This window comes from Nicotiana tomentosiformis, chromosome 7 (assembly GCF_000390325.3).
Source record: "Nicotiana tomentosiformis chromosome 7, ASM39032v3, whole genome shotgun sequence".
Lineage (NCBI taxonomy): Eukaryota > Viridiplantae > Streptophyta > Magnoliopsida > Solanales > Solanaceae > Nicotiana > Nicotiana tomentosiformis.
Window position 1 is genome coordinate 123,048,199 of NC_090818.1, and position 16,154 is coordinate 123,064,352.

The following is a 16,154-nucleotide window of genomic DNA, read 5'->3' on the forward strand; positions in this document are numbered from 1 at the left end:
TTGCTCAAGCTTTTCTGTTGTGGATTTCGTTGCATCGGTCTCTTCTGGAACCTGGAAATATCTCGACATCTGACAATATTCCGACGCCTCTGCCCCCGGGATAACTTCATCTAGTTCGGGAGCAGGTGTCAGTTCCTATAATTGCTATGCCGCGCATTCCTTTCCTTTGCTACTTGAGACCGAAATTGCATTCATCTCCCTTGCCGCCGGTTGGTCACCCCTTATCTTCTAAAAACCTTTGGGTGTTGGAAACTTCAACAATTGATGATATGTTGATGGTACAACTTTCATCTCGTGCAACCATGGCCTTCCCAGAATGACGTTATATCCCATATCACCATCTATCACTTCGAAGAGAGCTAATTTCATTACTCTTTCGGCGTTTGTGAGTAATAAAATTTCTCCTCGGGTTGTCATGCTCACGAGGTTGAATCCGGCAAGGAGCTTTGTGGCTGGAATAATACTTCCGGTGAATTTAGCTTGCTCCAATACTCTCCATTGTATGATATTAGCCGAACTTCCTGGATCCACTAGAATACGTTTAATCTTAAAATCTAGAACATTTAAAGAAATTACCACTGCGTCATTGTGTGGTAGCAGCAATCCATTTGTGTCTTCCTCCGTAAAAGTGATATCGTCTTCCCAGAGCCTTTTTCTATGAGTTATTAATACTTTTATATTGTTTGTTGCCAAAAACGTGACCTCGTTGATCTCGTTTCCTCCAAAGATCATATTGATCGTTTGGCGCGGGGGATCTTCTCCTTATTTCGAGGGTTCCGCATTGTCCCGGTTATGACCATAATTGTTCTTAGCCCGATCACTCAAGAATTCTCTGAGGTGACCATTCTTCAATAATGTTGCCACTTCTTCCCTGAGGTGTTGGCAGTTCCTTGTCCGGTGGCCATTCGTCCCATGGTATTCACACCATAAGTTGGGATCCCTCTAGCTGGGATCAGATCTCATTGGTTTCGAGAACCATGCTTTTTTTTTTAAATGTTTCGCATGGCTAACTCCAAATCCACTGTACTGACGTTGAAGTTGTATTCCTATAACTTGGGGTAAGAAGGATCCTGTGACCCTGACTCTTCTTTATCTTGCAGTGATCTATTGTTCCGACCTCGATCAGTCATTCTATCCACGGCGAGCCTGTCCGCTGTCTGGAAGCCTCTAATGTGGCCTTCGGTCCGTTCGTAAGGCAAAAATCGGCCCCTCTAAATCTGTTTGTCCATGTCGTAATCGTCTTTTGATTTTTCTCTATTCTTCTCCCGTCCTTTGGTCGATGATGGAAAACCAACATGATCACCTTCGATCCTTATCTTTGACTCGTACCAAGTTGTGGACATCCGTCCAAGTCATTGGTTGAAACTCAAGCATGCTTTCCTTCAGTTTTCGGGAAGCGTCTGAACTTCTCGGATTCAATCCTTTGGTGAATATTTCAGCCGCCCATTCATCCGGGACAACTAGGAGCAACATTCTCTCCTTCTGGAATCGGGTAAAGAATTCTCGTAGTAACTCAGACTCTCCTTGCGCAATCCTGAATATGTCGGCCTTTCGAGCATGCACTTTTATGGCCCCGGCATGAGCCTTGATGAAAGAGTCCGCGAGCATCTCAAAGGATTCTATGGAATGCTCGGGTAACAGTGAATACCACGTCAAGGCTCCCCTCGTGAGAGTTTCTCCAAATTTCTTCAGCAAAACAGATTCAATTTCGTAAGGAGCTAAATCATTTCCATTCACCGCCGTTGTGTAAGCAGTAACGTGCTCTTGAGGGTCTGAAGTTTCGTCATACTTTGGCACATCGGGCATTTTGAACAGCTTTGGGATTAATTCTGGTATTGTACTTGGCTTGTATGGTAATTGAGTATACGTCTTTGAGTCCGGGCCTTTCAACACTGGTGGCGCACCCAAGATTTGGTCCATGCGAGTGTTCACTTCCCTCATAAATCGTAAAAGTTCATTCTAGAAAGGATCATTCTCGTTATTTAGGCCGGATCCGCTCCCCCCAGTCCGATCGGAGCCAACTTTGCCTCTAGGAGTTTTGTTGTCAACCCTCTGCGTTGTTTGATTCGCGGGAGCGCCGGGAGGAATCAGATCTTGTCTATTCGCATTATTCGAAGCCCCCGGCAACGCCTACTTCAACTCTGTCATAACCTTATCCTGCCGCGTGAGATGGTCTAGAATGATCGCATGTTGTTCTTGCAAGACCCTTACCGTGTCAACGACTTGTTCCTCTTCTGCATCATCGGGAGTTGTCTCCCAAACATGTCGAGGATACTGCCTTTCATGCACCGGTGTGTCGACATTCCCCTCATTGTGGGTGTCACTAATAGAGTCCTCGAAATGAGGCTGGTTCCTTCGAATCTCGGGATTGTGCGTGTTGTTAACAGTGTTATCTACCATTTGTTATGATTTTTTGTAGGACAAAATAATCAAATCACGTTAGTAAAAAAGACAAGGATCAATTTAATCTCACGGCTGTCTAGGCCCTACGGTTCGCCAAATTATTTACCCGTAAAACGGTACAGTTGAATTTATACGTGATTTCTAGACAAGTGAATTAATTTGATCCTGAAATAATAAAATAATTAAAGAATTATGCAATACTTAGCCTTGAGATGGAGACGAAATAACATAACTAGTAGTTCCGGGAATAGAGTTTTCGGGCACAACAACAATGAAATCAAAAAGTAAGAAGATAAGATTATATTAAGATTTGAATAGAATGTTGCATGAGTTTGTCAGAAAAATTCCCCTTTACAATGATAATTGAGCTCACTATTTATAGCTACGTCTAGGGAAGGAGGTCCTAGGATCGTGCCCCTCTTTAATGTCAATTATAAGGGTCATTTATGAAGATGTAACGATGAACATAAATGCTAAATTTTCTGTAATGGGCAATCGTTCTTAATGCCACAAAATATTCTTTATTAAATGCTACCGTGTGAAGAGTATTCATCACATATTTATGAGTGTTGTTCTTTCCGGTGACAAACGGAACAGTTGTCTTCGGTCTTGGCCATCCCCCGTCTTGGGTTCCACATATCCCTCTTTTGGGTGGCCACGTGTCATAGCATATTTTACCCAATACAAAGTTACTCTTTTTCTTTACTGTTTTTGAACTTAATTACATATTCTATTTGAACTAGGCAAAGGACTCCTTTCCTTACTTAAAATAGAATTCGCTGACTCCTTTACTTAATTAAAAGTTACTCCTTTATGGTATTTGAACTAGAAACCATTCATTCTGTTTAAGCTAATTTGTTTAACACATTATTCTTACAAGTCTTCACCTTCGCCCTAAAAATTATACGAGGTTGCACGTTTCAATCGAGAAAGTATAAGATTTTTTCCCTCCTTAACAATACTTTATCTGTGTGCTTAATTCAGTACTGTTATTTTGCTTTAATTTCCAGATGTCTGTTAGTTTTCTTAACTTTAGGTGATTATAAGTTTCATGATTCACAATTAATATCTTGATAACGTTTATGCTTGTGGATTCTAAACGTGATTTTCTACTTTAAGAGTAAAATATAATGTAGGTTTCTTTTAACTCTAAATTAGCACTTTAGTGTTCAACTTTATGGGTACTAAATTTTAGACCGACGACAACTTTATGGGTTCTGATTTTAATATTTGTATATATTTAATGAATTTCTTAAAACAAATACATTGCTTGAGCAAAATTCACTGGTTTCGGCCGAACTCACACCCAAGCTTCTAGCTCTGAAAAGTTTTAAAAGACTTGAAAGGCGTAGTTTTGGATGAATTCACGAAATAAAAAAAAGGCGGATTTTATCCTCAATATGGATTTACAAAATTAAAAAGTTTCGAATTGAACATAGTTTGCAACTTTCATTAAAAATTCCAAAAGAGAAATTAATCTTCAAATTGTTAAGGAATTTGGGTCCTAATTCTACATCCAGCTTCTTTTTCCTCTCTTTTTCATTGGGTGAGGTTTCAAGAATAGATAATTAATTCCTTAATTTTTTTTCGTTGGCCATTTAACATTTGGCACACCCATTAAGAAAAAACGAACTCCTAAAAAAAAAATATTTACTAAATTAACCTTAATTAATTGTTATCTTGACACATTAGAATATGTAAATAAAGGCAAATTTTGGAGAAATAAAATTAATTCCTTCTTGATTATATAAATGGACACTTATTTTGGACCAAAATAAAAAGGTAAAATGGTCACTTATTGTGTACCGGACATACAATTCCAATGCTGCCACACTTATGGTTTTATTCTTGTTGGGCATTACAATTTTAAGCTCTGGTACCTCCCCTTTGTCTCTTAACATTAAGCATAAATGTCATGACCCAAACCGAAGGGCCGCGACGGGCACCCGGTGCCTAACTCAACCGAGTACCAATGTAACGTATCATTCTTATCATACTATCATGGATAAATGAGCCGGAAAGGCCGTCATGAGATAACCAGAATTAAACATAAGAGAATACTTGACATAGGACGACTCAACATATACAAACTTATACATGTAACATACGGGCCTATAAGATCGAAATGATCATTTGTACACTCAAAACATAGGCCGACAAAGCCATACAATCATCCATATACATCACATATATCTACAAGCCTCTAAGAGTACATAAATATCATAAAGGCCAGGACAGGGCCCCGCCATACCAATCAATACATGTCCAAAGAATACTGACCAAATAGGCAAATCCGGAGTAAGTGCAGTGCACCAACATGTTCCGTTGAGCTGGTAGCCTACTAGGAGGATTGTACCCATCTATCGGGACCTGCAACATGAAATGCAGCGGCCCCAGAAAAAAGAGACGTCAGTACGAATAAAGTACCGAGTATGTAAGGTATGAAAAGTAGTATATAAAAGACAAAACAGAATCATGGAGTAAATGACTCAACCTGTATGTCTGAACAACTTTGTAAATCATGAATCATTTATAATGTCATGCATATGCGTATAAATGTTATATCATGCATAAGTATATGCGTACATAACATCATCAAGCCTCTAAGGGCAACCCATCATATCATATTGGCCTCTGTCGGCAAAATCATCAACGTATACCAACTGATCAAGTGGTGGTGCGTATACAACGATGTAACCGTTTCTCATCTCTCTCTCTCTCTCTCTCTCTCTCTCTCTCTCTCTCTCTATATATATATATATATATATATATATATATATATATATATATATATATATATATATATATATAAAACTCCATCTGGTCATGGGTCAACATACATATATAAATAAATGTAATGCATGCGGAAGTAAGTCAATAGATCTCTTGGAAAGTAATAAGATCAATATGCCTTCAGTTAATATCATGATATAATAATAGGACACAAGGGGAATAAAGAACATAAGCACCCCTAGTACTTCTATGAATAGAGTCATTTGTGAAAGTTGCGCGTTTGTTCGTTTTGTTTGTATCATATGGATCATCCGAAAAGAAAAGAAGGGATAGCCTTAACATACCTTAACCCCATTGAGTCCTTAATACCTTCCAATATACTCTTCAAACAACTCAACTCAATCTACCAATGCATAAGGAGATTCAAAATCAGTGTTGAGTAAAGGCTAAGTCCGTAACTTAAGCTAGATACGTAAATTTGGTAGAATATACCATGTAATAAGGACATCCCCCAATACAATATACTAACAACAACAACTAGATCAATCCGAAAACATATAAGTATCAATAACAAGGCACTATATAGCAACAACACGTCACAACGAGCGGCAATCTCAGATTGGAACCCGTATACCCCATATCACCCCTTATAGACTTCTTATTTTAAAATAACAGTATCATTAATATAATAATGAAGTCATTCATAAATGATTCCGGCCTTATACCATATATTTATAACAAAGAAAATAATCCACAACTCTAACTATCCTCAATTAGCAACTTTATTCACTTGTTCATGTCTCGTCCATCCATTTAACTTAATCAACATCAAGATAACCTTAAGCACATGCAAGAACACAATATACTTACTTCCTATAGTGGATTCAAGTTGAAATCCAAGTTATATTTAGTTTACAACAACCCTCAATGGCAACACAACACCATAGAAGTGACTTAAGCTAATCGTCACTTCCAATCTCAAGTTTCATATATTTCTTTAATCAATTTACTTGATAAGCTTATAAAAATGCATAACAACAGAAACCATATTATAATCAAGTTATTTCTCCTAATTTTCAGCCATAAAAAAATAAAATTATATACATATATATATAGCCAACAACCCAACAAAAGATAACAACATCTCTTCCCCTTTCAAGTGCTATCTTATAGTCTTTCACTCCAGTACCATAAACAACATGTAATTAACCTTAAACACCATCACAAAGATATTAAGAATACCTTAGGCAGTAGATAAATTTCGAACCCCAAGCTTAACTTAGCTCACCATCATCTTTATTCACATCACAACACCATAGAGGGGGTTATTCTTCACCTTTGGCTAACTTTGATGTTGGATTATGGTGTATTATTTTGGAATTTATCTAGAGAGTTTGGGGAACTTCTTGCGAGGGTTTGGAGAGTGTGAGGATGGAAGGAGGTCGAAAAATGAATAAATCTCATCCCAAAAATGAGATAAGAATAGGTGAAGGTTGGCCACAGACCAAGTAGGTCCCATAGGGGCTACTTGTGCACTCTTGCAAAAACGTGAATATCTCTGTACACCGATGTTGTATTGATAAACGGTTTAATAAGTTAGAAACTAGAATTATATATATTCAATTTGGTAGGTGGATAATCCCATAATTCCATGTATATAGGGGAAAAAGTTATATTTGACCTAATTTTCAGCAAATTTATGAATGTAACTTGTGATGACCTTTGCTAGCTTTTGTTCCACAACTCGCTTGATTTCAAACGTAATATACGACTATCATACGACTAAAATAACTCATAACATAACCTCCTTATCATGTTAAGAACCCTAGTATCACCCCAAAAGTACATATTATAATATTCCCAACTTGTCGACATTCGACGAAACTTATTTTCTTCAATTTGTTTAGCTTCTAAGCCTTTCAACCCTCTTGGTACTTGTTATCCATGATCTTAAAGATTTATAACCTTCAAGGTAATATGATTAACTTACTTTATGTACTTTCAAATACGATCTCATTTCTGAGCTTTCAATTAACTTACGGCTTACTCTCACGTACGAAAACACGGGGTGTAACAATAAATGTCATCATTCATATTGAATATGATATTTGTTGCTTCTATCAAACTCAAACAAAGACAATAGAGATGTACCCAGTGGCACAACCAATATTATTATTAAGGGGTGTCAAAATATATAAAAGTAAATATACATAACAAAATCAAAGGAGAGTCAACATAAAATATATATATACACATATAAAAAATTATCTACCTATACAGTGTATTTTCTCTGTGAAGACGTTGCCATGTTAGTAGAATGTTTGGCCAAAAATTGCTTGAATTTTACAATAAAAATTAAAGAAAAAATGATGATATTGATCATATTTAACAAAAATCAGTAAGAAAGGAGTAATTGAAGAGGAGAATTTATAAAATTGAAGACAAAAAGTAGTTAGCTCAAAGTTTTAGCTTGATACAAGAAAGGTTATATATACTAAAAATATTTTATATACCCTTTAATTTATTGTCTATCGTATTTATTAATGTTGGTCCAAGTGAAGTCTATTTGAAGATTGGCAAAGGAACTCAAGCATGAACCAGATCCATCCCTTGTGTACACAGACACGGGCAAATTCGAGCATAAGGGATGCACGTGAAGGAGATAAGCTTAACTTGTTATATCTGATATCTCCTGATCGAAAAGGTTGCATAATTGATAAGGAGAGGGACTTCTTACTCAAACAGAACACTATCCAAGATAAGGGAGGCGTTAGAAGTTGTGGATAACTAGAACTCTTCTACCAGGGAAGAGTAGCATTAGAACTCTAGTTATTTCCCATTCTACTAACTCTATATATTGCAGTATGTTCTCATTCTACAGTGACGCACAAAAGCTGAAGTTAAACGTGAGTTGAGAGCAAAATAGCAAGGCATTTTGCAAACAATTCTTGTGTGATTCAAGTGTGCGAACTTGAAGCTACATGAACCAAATAGAAGAACTAGTTCCAAGCATCTGTCTTTTATTCTAGTTCAATTGTAGTAGGTATTTTCAAGTTGTACCTTTCAGCTTTATCTAGAAGCAATTGTATTAGGTACTCTGAGTATTCAAGTTAGAGTTAACTTGAAGTTGTCGCAACAGTTAGAGGTTGGTTGCCACAACGGGAGTAGAGTTAAACCTTAGGTTTACAAAGAGTTTTGTAAATGTTGTTTTGGCTCATTGATTTAGTGAAGTGTTGGGAAAAATCATACTGAGTAGTAGGTCGTGGTTTTTTCACCTTTTGAGTCGGGTGTTTTTCACGTAAAATACTTGTGTTCTTTACTTTTTGTATTTACTATTTACACAATAGTAGTATAAAGAACACTTAGAAGAATCATGTCCTGCTATAATCAGTGCACGCGAAAATCAGGCACCACACAAATCACCCCCCCCCCCCTGTGTGGTATTAAAGTATAAAACATCAATTGGTATCAGAGCGGGTTATCCTTGAAGAGGCTAACACCTTAGGAGAAGATCAAGATGAGTGCACCACCTGGAAACTAGGAAGGGCAATCCACTGTAAGGCCACCACTCTTCAACGGCTAGTACTACTCTTGGTGGAAAAACATGATGAGAGATAACATTATAGGAGAGGACTATGAGCTATGGGACATTGTCACTGATGGTCCACTGGCTACCTTGAAGATAAATGCTGAAGGAGTAGAGGTGCCAAAGACAAGAGCTGATTGCACTGTTGAGGACTTGAAAAAATGGGAGAAGAATGCTAAAGCCAAGAAATGGCTTATTTGTGGACTTGGTCCAGATTAGTACATCAGAATCCAAAGTTGTACCACTGCTAAAACAAATCTGGGATACTCCTAAGTGGCTCATGAAGGAACACCTCAGGTGAAAAGATCCAGAGGAACTCTACTGTGTTCTCAATATGAGAACTTTATTATGAAAGAAGAAGAAACTATTCAAGAGATGTATACAAGGTTCACTACATTGACAAATGAACTAAAGTCTCTTGGAAGGATTATTCCTGAAAAAGATAGAGTCGAGAAGATATTGACAAGGGTTCTACCTATTACGTGGGAAAGCAAATTCACTGTCATTCAGGAATCAAAGAACATTGCAACTCTTCCACTGGATGAATTAATTGGAAATCTTACTGCCTATGAACTTAGGAGACAAACCCTAAAAATGGATGTACCTAAGAAGGAAATGAGTCTGGCACTCAGAATCACTGAAGGTTCTGATATAGAAGATGACGAAATGGCTATGATCACCAAGGACTTCAAGAAGTACCTGAGGAGAGGAAAGGGTCCTTCAAGAAATGGAAACTATAGTAAGTCAAAAGTTCCTAAGAAGCAAACCAATGATGGATTCTACAAGTGTGGAAAGGCTAATCACCACATCAAGAACTGTCCTAAATGGGAAATTGAATGGAAGAAGGAAAGAGCTGAACGAAGGAACAGGAAGAAGGAACAGGTTCAACCCAAGTAAAGCAAAGGATCAACCAAGTCTATGGTTGCTGATTGGGGAGAAAGCTCAGATAAAAGCTCAGATGATGCTGGGGATGAACAAGTACTTATGGCCATTGGAGAATCTGATGAAGAAACTGAAGTAAGTGTAATTCATCTCAAAGACAATATTAAATTATTATCTAAAGAAAGGTTATCTGTGTTACTTCTAGAATTAATTGATGAATCTGAGGATGTAAACAATGAAAAGGAACAGTTGTCTAAAGAATGTGTGATTTTGAAGGCTAAGTGCAAAAACCTGGAACTTAGGGTTAGTGAAACTGTAAGTGAAAATACTGTATTGAAAAACCAGGTTCATGCACTTGACTCAACTTTTCTAGAACTTAGATCTGAAAATCTAAAACTGAAATTAGGAACGTGTAAAAATACAGTTGATCACACACAACTCACTCTAGAAGAAAATGTAGGAAAAATGAAAGATAAGTTGTTTAAAAGGGATGAGCATGTGAGAATCCTAAAGGCGGATCTAAGCAAGGTCAAGCATGAGCTAGACAGAACTTGTAAATGGAACAGGTCCTCTGATGCACTTTCATGGCTACAGGAAAACCATAGTAGCAACAGAAGAGGACTGGGCTTTGGGAATCTGGCACCAATGGGATCCCAAAAGCAAGTACCTCCCACTTCCTGAGAACAAAATTTGCACACACTATGGTAAAACATGTCACTATAAAAATGAATGCACTGTAAAAGAAAAGGTAAGTCAAAAGAACAAAGAATTTGTTCAAGGGAACAATAGGCTACCAAGTTGGGCTAAAAATAATTTGATTCATCCTTTTGCCTATAAAAAGGGACCCAAACTAGTTTGGGTTCCTAAGACTAACCCCTGATTTCCTTTTACAAGTCCAAGTGAAGGGGAGCAGTCAAATATGATACATGGATAGTGGCTGCTCAAAGCACATGACAGGAAACAAGAACCAGTTCCTTTCACTCTATTGAGAACGACTACTTGATAGATGGACTGAAGTACAGTCTAATAAGTGTATCACAATTGTGTGATAGAGGTAACATGGTAGCATTCACCTCTACCAAATGCTTTGTGATTAATCTTACCACTGACAAGATTGTTTTGCAGGAAAAAAGAATGAACAACATATTTGTTGTAGATCTGTCCACCCTTTTAGAAAATGAACTCACTTGCTTAAGTGTGTTAGATAATGATCCCCTCCTTTGGCACAAGAGACTTGGATATGCCAGTCTAAGTCAACTCAATAAACTAGTCTCCAAGGACTTAGTGATAAGACTGCCTAACATTAAGTTCAAGGAAGATAAAGTTTGTGAAGTTTGTGCAAGGGGGAAGCATGTAATATCCTCTTTTAAAAGCAAGAAAGTGGTAAGTACCACTAGGACGATGGAACTGGTCCATATGGATCTTTGTGAACCAATGAGAACATTAAGCAGAGGTGGTAAGAGATATGTGATGGTGCTTGTTGATGATTACTCTAGGTTTACTTGGACATTGTTTTTAACATCTAAAGATGAAGCATTTGACATGTTCATTTTCTTTGTTAGAAAAACTCAGAAACAACTAGGTAATCAACTTACATCAATTAGGTTTGATCATGGTACTGAATTTAAGAATGTTAAATTTGCTGAATTTTGTGATGAGCATGACATATATCATAATTTTTCTGCTCCTAGAACGCCACAACAAAATGGAGTAGTTGAAAGAAAGAATAGGACACTTGAAGATATGGCTAGGACTATGCTTCTTTCTAGTAAATTGCCCCATAGTTTCTAGGCAGAAGTTGTGAACACTGCATGTTACATCATAAATAGGTGCATGACTAGAACTCTTGTAGAGAAGACTCCCTATGAGTTACTTAAAGGGAGAAAGCCAAACATATCCCATCTTAGCGCATTTGGATGCAAATATTTTGTGCACAATAATGGTAAAGACTCCCTAGGTAAGTTTGATCCCAGAAGTGATGAGGGAGTATTCTTCACATAGTAAAGCTTATAAGATTTATAACAAAAGAACTATGTGTGTAGAAGAAAGTGTACATGTGGGTTTTGATGAAACTAACATTCTTTATGAGAAACAGGAACATGATGATGAAGCAATTGGGCTGGTGGGAAACTCAAATGAAACCACAGCCCAGACTGAAGCTGCACCAGAAGTAGGAACATGTGATGGAACAGGTCCTTCCACCCAGGGCAACTTGACAGGGGGAACTGAACAAAGAGGAAGTGATCCTTAAACCTCAAGGGAACCTGTCCATGAACATGTTCCTCAGCAACAAAATATTGAAAAAACATCTAGTGGTAACAAGCTGGTTGTGAAACCTTACAAGTATCAAAGTTCTCATCCTATTGAGAACATAATCACTGATCCAACCTCTAAAATTAAAACCAGATCTTCTTTGAAGAATTTTTGTGCTTTTGATGCTTTTTTTATCTCTGATTGAACCTAAAAATATTGCTGAGGCTTTACAGGATGCAGACTGGGTAAATGCAATGCAAGATGAACTCAACCAATTTGAGAGAAGTTAAGTTTGTCATCTTGTACCAAGACCCAATGACAGATTAGTAATTGGCACAAAATGGGTCTTCAGAAACAAACTTGATAAAGATGGAACAATTACAAGGAACAAGGCAAGATTGGTAGTTCAAGGATATAGTCAAGAGGGGAGCATAGACTATGATGAGACTTTTGCTCCTGTTGCAAGATTGGAAGCAATTAGACTCCTCAGAGCCTTTGCTGCTTACATGGAATTAACTTTCCATCAGATGGATGTCAAGAGTGCCTTTCTCAATGGCTATCTAAATGAAGAAGTGTTTTTTAAGCAACTTCCGGGCTTTGAAAGCAAGGAATATCCTAATTATGTGTACAAACTTGACAAGGCACTTTATGGGCTAAAGCAGGCTCCAAGAGCATGGTATGAAAGATTATCAAAAATTTTGCTTGAGCATGGCTACAAGAGAGGTAAAATTGACAATACTTTATTCTTGAAAGAAAAAGGTAAAGATCTCTTGGTAGTTCAGATATATGTTGATGATATAATATTTGGAGCAACTATTGATAAGTTAAGTAAAGAATTTGCTAAACTAATGGGGAGTGAATTTGAAATGAGTATGATGGGTGAGCTTAATTTATTTTTAGACTTATAAATTAAACAAAATTCAAATGGAATTATGATCCATCAGCAGAAGTATGTGAAAGAGTTGCTTAAAAGGTTTTAAATGGAAGATTCCAAAGAAATTGACGCTCTTATTGCAACAGCCACAAAATTAAATATAGATGAACCTGGTTCATCGATTGATCAGAAGTTGTATAGGGAAATGATTGGTTCTTTATTGTATCTCACTGCTAGCAGACCTGGCATTGTTTTCAATGTAGGCCTTTGGGCTAGATTTCAGGCAAATCCAAAGGAGTCTCACTTAACTGCTGTCAAGAGGATCTTGAGATACTTAAAAGGCACCACTGACCTTTGTCTATGGTATCCAAAAGGTAGTAATTTCAATATAGTGGGATATGTTGATACTGATTATGCAGGTTTTCTTGTGGATAAAAAGAGTATTTCAGGTATGGCATACTTTCTTGGCTCATGTCTTGTGTCTTGGGCCACCAAAAAGCAAAATCTTGTGGCCTTATCTATTGCTGAAGCTGAGTATATTGTTGTTGCCTCATGTTGTGCTCAATTGTTGTGGATCAAACAATAATTAATGGATTTTGGAATTGATGTAGGTTGTATCCCCATATTATGTGATAACACTAGTGCAATTAGTATGACCAAGAACCCGGTTCATCACAAGAGAACGAATCACATAGATGTTAGGTATCACTTTTAAGGGACAATTATGAAAAAGGTTTGATCACTGTGGAATTATGTGCTACTGACAAGCAAATAGCTGACATCTTCACAAAAGCTCTAAGTAGATATCACTTTGAAAGGAACATGTTAGAATTAGAGATGATTAAGATCACCTAAACGGAACCAGTTCTAACTCAAAAATTGGTTAGAAAAATTGTAATTTTTTTTGTATAATTAGATTAGATTTTGCTCAGTTTCATACTTTTATCAGTATACTCATGTGCCATATGCTAAAATGAATCATTAAATCTCTAATGATATTATCTCTATTTTCTTGAAAAATTCAGACTTACACAAGAGCCTTCTTAGTGAAGAACCTGGTTCATCAAGATTTCTCGGTACGTATTCTCCACTCTGCATATTTTGAAATAATTATACTTGGATTATGATCAAGAGGAGAGTCCCATTAAATCCTAAACCCCTCGATTTTAGCAGTTATGAAATGGACCGGTTTTATTCAGCATTGTCCAAACCACATTAAGTGCCTAGATTCTAGGGACACTCTTCAACGTCTTTTCAAACTGAATTCCAGTTCAATTAGACTTTTACAAAGGCTGTCGTTACCCAATAAAACACTTCCACTTTAAATTGATTGGGCCTCAATTGCTTCCCCACTTCTCAATTCTCAAGCAGTCAAGAATTTCTCTCTTCTCTCATCTTCCAAAACACACACAAACCCATTTTTCCCAAAAATTCTAAACACAGAAATGGCAAACCCTTCTGAGAATCCCTCATCACCACCCAAAGAAATCACACCCACACCATCTATCACACCTTCAACCACGCCCATCTCTAAGAAAAGAAGAGTCATGATGCTTGCTCGCAAGGTTGTTGCGGGTAAAGAATAACTCAAGAAAATTAATGAAAGATTGGAAGCAAGTAGAGAAGAAGAACCCCAGAAATCTGATGAATCATTCGACTCTACTACTGAGGGGGAAGAAATGGTTTCTTCTGAAATAGATCAGGTAACTTTTGGCCCTAAAGTTACTCCTCCAATTATTTCTGAGGTTGATATAAATCTGGAGACTAGGTTTGTTCTGGTAGGAACTGTGGCAGGTATTGAAACTACTGAGTCTGGAAAGGTTGGTGGTAAAAATAAAAAGAGAAAAGAAAAAGAGAGTGAGGGTGCTCGAAGTGTTGTGAGGGGTATGGGGAAAGTAATGATTGATTCTTTACCCACTCCTGTTGGTTTAAATAAAGAATCAGGTGTTATGGTAGTTTGGAGTGAGAAATCAGATGGAGAAGAAGAGAGTGTGAGAAAAACAAGGGGAATTGGGTCTGGAGAAGCTGCTGAAGGGTTGATCCGATTAGGGAAAAATGCTCAAGAACCTGTTCCATCTGAGCAGGAAACCCTCGCAGACCTACTAAAAAGGGTGACTAACAGTTACAATCCCAAAAAGAAAAGGAGTTCAGGAGTCAAAGTTCCTAGCACTACTAGGGCGAAAAAGAAGAGAAATTATGTCTATTATATCCCTGTAGAGATTACTCCTACAAGAGGAAGAGCTACAAGGAGTCAGAAGAAGCAAAGTGAGGCTGAACTGGAAAAGTCCTTAGAAGAAAGTAAGAGAAGAGTTGCTGCTAAACGAAAACAAAAGGTGGTTGAGCATGTTGAAATTGACGAGATAGACCTGGTTCTTCAGGATGAAGAGGAGAGAAGAAATGGAGGTTGTGACTCCAAAGGCAAAGAAATCCAAGACTTCTTCAAAGAAGTCTGTTTCAAAAACTTAGTCTGCGGAGCCATCCACTTTGGCGAAAAGAACCAGGTCTGCATTGAAACCAAGAAAAGAAAAAATAGTGGAGGAAGAGGAATGGAGTGGAGAAGAAGAAGAAGAACCTGATGCTAAGAAGGGCAAGATGGTCAAGTTTGGGAAGAGAACCATCTTGAAAGATAGACTCCTCACGGACTTGGATGAGGAAGGTATATTAATGTTGTTAGAGAAGTTACAATTACAAGGCTGGAAGGACATGGTCCTTCATATGGATGGAAGGCTGGCCAGACCTGAGATTGTAGAGTTCATGGCAAACTGTGAGATCAAAGATGGTAGGATCACCAGTGTGGTAAAGGGGTTGACAGTGACTTTTGATGATAAAGAACTGGGAGAGATCTTAGGTGTACATACTGCAGGGTACAATGATTATAAGAAGCTCAAATGGCCAAGTCTAGAGAATCTCCCCACTGCCCTTGCAATTACTAGGAAGTTTGGTGACAATGAAGAGGAGCTTGAGCCGAAGTCTATTTACAAAAGTGAGATGAAGCCATCCCACAAAGTGTTGTTCGAATTTATTAACAAATGTGTGTTGCCAAGGTAGGAAAGGAGGCACATTGCCACATTTATGGACCTAGTCCTTATGGAATGTTTGGACAGTGGGAGGCAAATTAATTTGCATGGATTCATCATCCAGCTTCTTGATAGGGTTCTGAATGGCACCAAAACTCATGTCATACCCTATGGCTTTATTCTCACGGTTGTACTTGTACAATTCAAGGTACCCATCAAGAAATGGGAAGTTGGTACAAGCAAGGATCATTTTGGGGCAAACACTCTAACTGCTTGTGATTATGAAGTCCAAACCACTCCCAAAGAACCTAGTTCATCCAAAAAGGCACCAGTAAACAACAAAGTGCGAGCTTTGGTGCAAGAAAGTGGGGCTAAGGATGTTGAGTTTGATAGGCTGAAGAAGAGG

At 37.7% G+C, this 16,154-nt stretch overlaps 1 protein-coding gene across 1 annotated transcript; it reads left to right on the plus strand.

Annotated features, from left to right (window-relative positions):
• The first annotated feature begins 12,837 nt into the window (after positions 1-12,837).
• LOC138896302 (secreted RxLR effector protein 161-like) lies at positions 12,838-13,317 on the plus strand. The gene has a single exon (XM_070181101.1). It carries the CDS (start codon positions 12,838-12,840, stop codon positions 13,315-13,317), a length of 480 nt encoding a protein of 159 aa, XP_070037202.1.
• The last annotated feature ends 2,837 nt before the right edge of the window (positions 13,318-16,154 follow it).

Excerpts from the sequence above, each read along its gene's own strand:
- LOC138896302 (XM_070181101.1), top strand. The coding sequence starts at position 12,838 with ATGGAAGATTCCAAAGAAATTGACGCTCTTATTGCAACAGCCACAAAA.